The sequence below is a fragment of the Austrofundulus limnaeus genome, unplaced genomic scaffold (genome assembly GCF_001266775.1).
Source record: "Austrofundulus limnaeus strain Quisiro unplaced genomic scaffold, Austrofundulus_limnaeus-1.0 Scaffold343, whole genome shotgun sequence".
NCBI lineage: Eukaryota > Metazoa > Chordata > Actinopteri > Cyprinodontiformes > Rivulidae > Austrofundulus > Austrofundulus limnaeus.
The window spans coordinates 223,630-225,790 of record NW_013952745.1 but is presented as its reverse complement, the minus strand read 5'-3'; the positions used below and the strand labels follow the sequence as shown (position 1 = coordinate 225,790).

The window sequence follows — 2,161 nt, the reverse complement described above, 5'->3', positions numbered from 1 at the left end:
ACACACACACACACACACACACACACACACACACACACACACACACACACAGGGTGGGGTGAGCTTCCTCACAGTCACAGCTGAAGAACTTGGCTCTGAGTCGACACACTAAGCAGATTAACGGTGTGAGGAGTCTTAAAGGGACCTCACAATGAAAGGTTTCCTGTGAGGAGACCCGGGTCAGACCCAGAACCCGGGTCAGACCCAGGACTCTGTGGAGGGACTTTACGTCCTCTCTGAGGAGCTGCCCTCCTGCTTCATCTCTTTCTGATTCTTCAGTCTTTGACCTGTTCAGGTCTTCAGTAGAGATGTGACGTTCACAAACGATCCGAATCTTTTGAACGACTCTTTACAACGAACGACAGGAGCCGAACTGCAGGCGGTAACGACCCATTTGTAGTTTTATTTCTTTATTCTTTCAAACTCAAATCACTCCCGCTTTGCTTTTTGGCAGAAAACAGGCAGAGTTGTGGAGTACATAAGCTCACGGTGAGGAGGTTCCACCCACGTGACGGGATGACATCATTACGTACAGCTACGTGATGACGTAATACGTTCAAAACCAAACGGTTCTTTTGAAACAAACGGCTCCCTAAGATCCGGATCCCTTCAGAGAGCCGTTTGTCCCGTCTCCAGTTTTCAGGCTCCATGGTTAAATCATCTGCTGGTGGTAAGATACTGACTACTAACAACCACTCAACATAACCCTTCGATGTTCATGTCAGAACGTCCTGTTGAAGCACGGTGGTGGTGGTACCATGGTCTCATGGTTCTGTTGGACCGGTTTGAGGAGGAATTTGACCCAGAAAGTTGAACCGGAGATTAATGCTGCGTTCACGGACACACATCTTATTGGATTTAACACAACAACAAATACACAAACTGTTACAGTTACACCCCACCCCCCCCTGCTGTTGCCCCCCTCACCTCCGCAGTGACAACTTCCGCTCAGCACGAGCAGCAGTCCGCAGACCTTCAACAGACCTTCTCTTCCTCCCATCATCATCATCATCATCATCATCTTCTTCTCTTGTTAAATTATCCTTCCCTGTAGGTTCGGTTCGGTTCGGTTCTCAGTCCTGTCCCCTCCCGCGCCGCTTCATGCCAACAAACGCCCCGCCGAGCTTTTCTTCCTCGGCCGAGCCATGATCCCTGCCCGTCCCGGAGACTGGATGATCCAAACGGGCGGCTTCAGCCGGGGTTCGGTTCGGTTCGGTTCGGACCGCGTCCCGCTGCTGTTTCGACTCGGTTCGTCCCAGTTCTATGGGTTTTCTGTTGTTGGACTGGGTCCTGCTGGAGTGGAGTCCGTCCTCTCTCGGAGCTTCTCTGAACCCGTGAAGGCAGCGGAAATGACCGACACTTCCGGTGCAGCGTTTCAAAATAAGATTAAAAGTAAAAATAAAAAATTGTGTAGCTGTGGCCGATTTGTTATGCCTGACAGAAAGTGTTGCGTTCAGTTGTCAGTGTTGTATAAAGTACCACAAAGTAATACTTGAGTAAAAGTACAAGTATCTTACCAAAAAAGTACTTTGTTAAAAGTTAAAGTCTCCTTTAGGAATATTACTTGAGTAAAAGTCTTAAAGTATCTGATATTTTTTGTACTTAAGTATTAAAAGCAGGGCTGTGAAATTAATCGAGTTAACGCATATTGATTAATTTTAGTGCTGGGCATAGATTAAATTTTTTAATTGCGATTAATCTAACTTTTTTCTTTTATTTGTTTACAAACAATGACTTTACTCTGGCTGAAAATGCAGGTTTGTATATTACAAAGCACTCAGTGTCAGGTCATGTTTGTAAATGAGAAGTGCTTCTTGAACAGTTTACCTGGATAAATAAATGTTAAATAAATAAAGTAAATATCAAAAAACACCCTGTGTAACACATTATGTACAGTTTTTTTCTTTTTGTCTTCTTATGGCTTATTTTATTTTATTTATTTATRTTTTGCTGACAAATGTGACCTCAGTATGTATCTTTCATTCCTCAGTTATTCTGCACAAAATGTAACTGACTCAAATATATATTTGGAGCATTTTTAGGTCCTGTTTTATATTCAAAAAATCATGTCTAAGCATCAATTTTGTTTTCTAAATAAAAACATTAAAAACTAATTAATAAGTAATGTATTTTACCAATATGCAATAGAAATGTATATTAA

General features: G+C 42.7%; 1 protein-coding gene across 2 annotated transcripts in view; it reads right to left on the bottom strand.

Moving 5' to 3' along the window:
* adam9a (ADAM metallopeptidase domain 9a) overlaps window positions 1-1,333 on the bottom strand; it is a gene marked incomplete in the record, with an annotated part of 22,235 nt that extends 20,902 nt beyond the window's left edge. For both annotated transcript variants that reach the window (XM_014022789.1, XM_014022790.1), the window contains 1 exon segment: window positions 928-1,333. In XM_014022789.1, the coding sequence (XP_013878243.1) occupies window positions 928-1,021 (94 nt within the window).
* Between the last annotated feature and the right edge of the window lie 828 nt (window positions 1,334-2,161).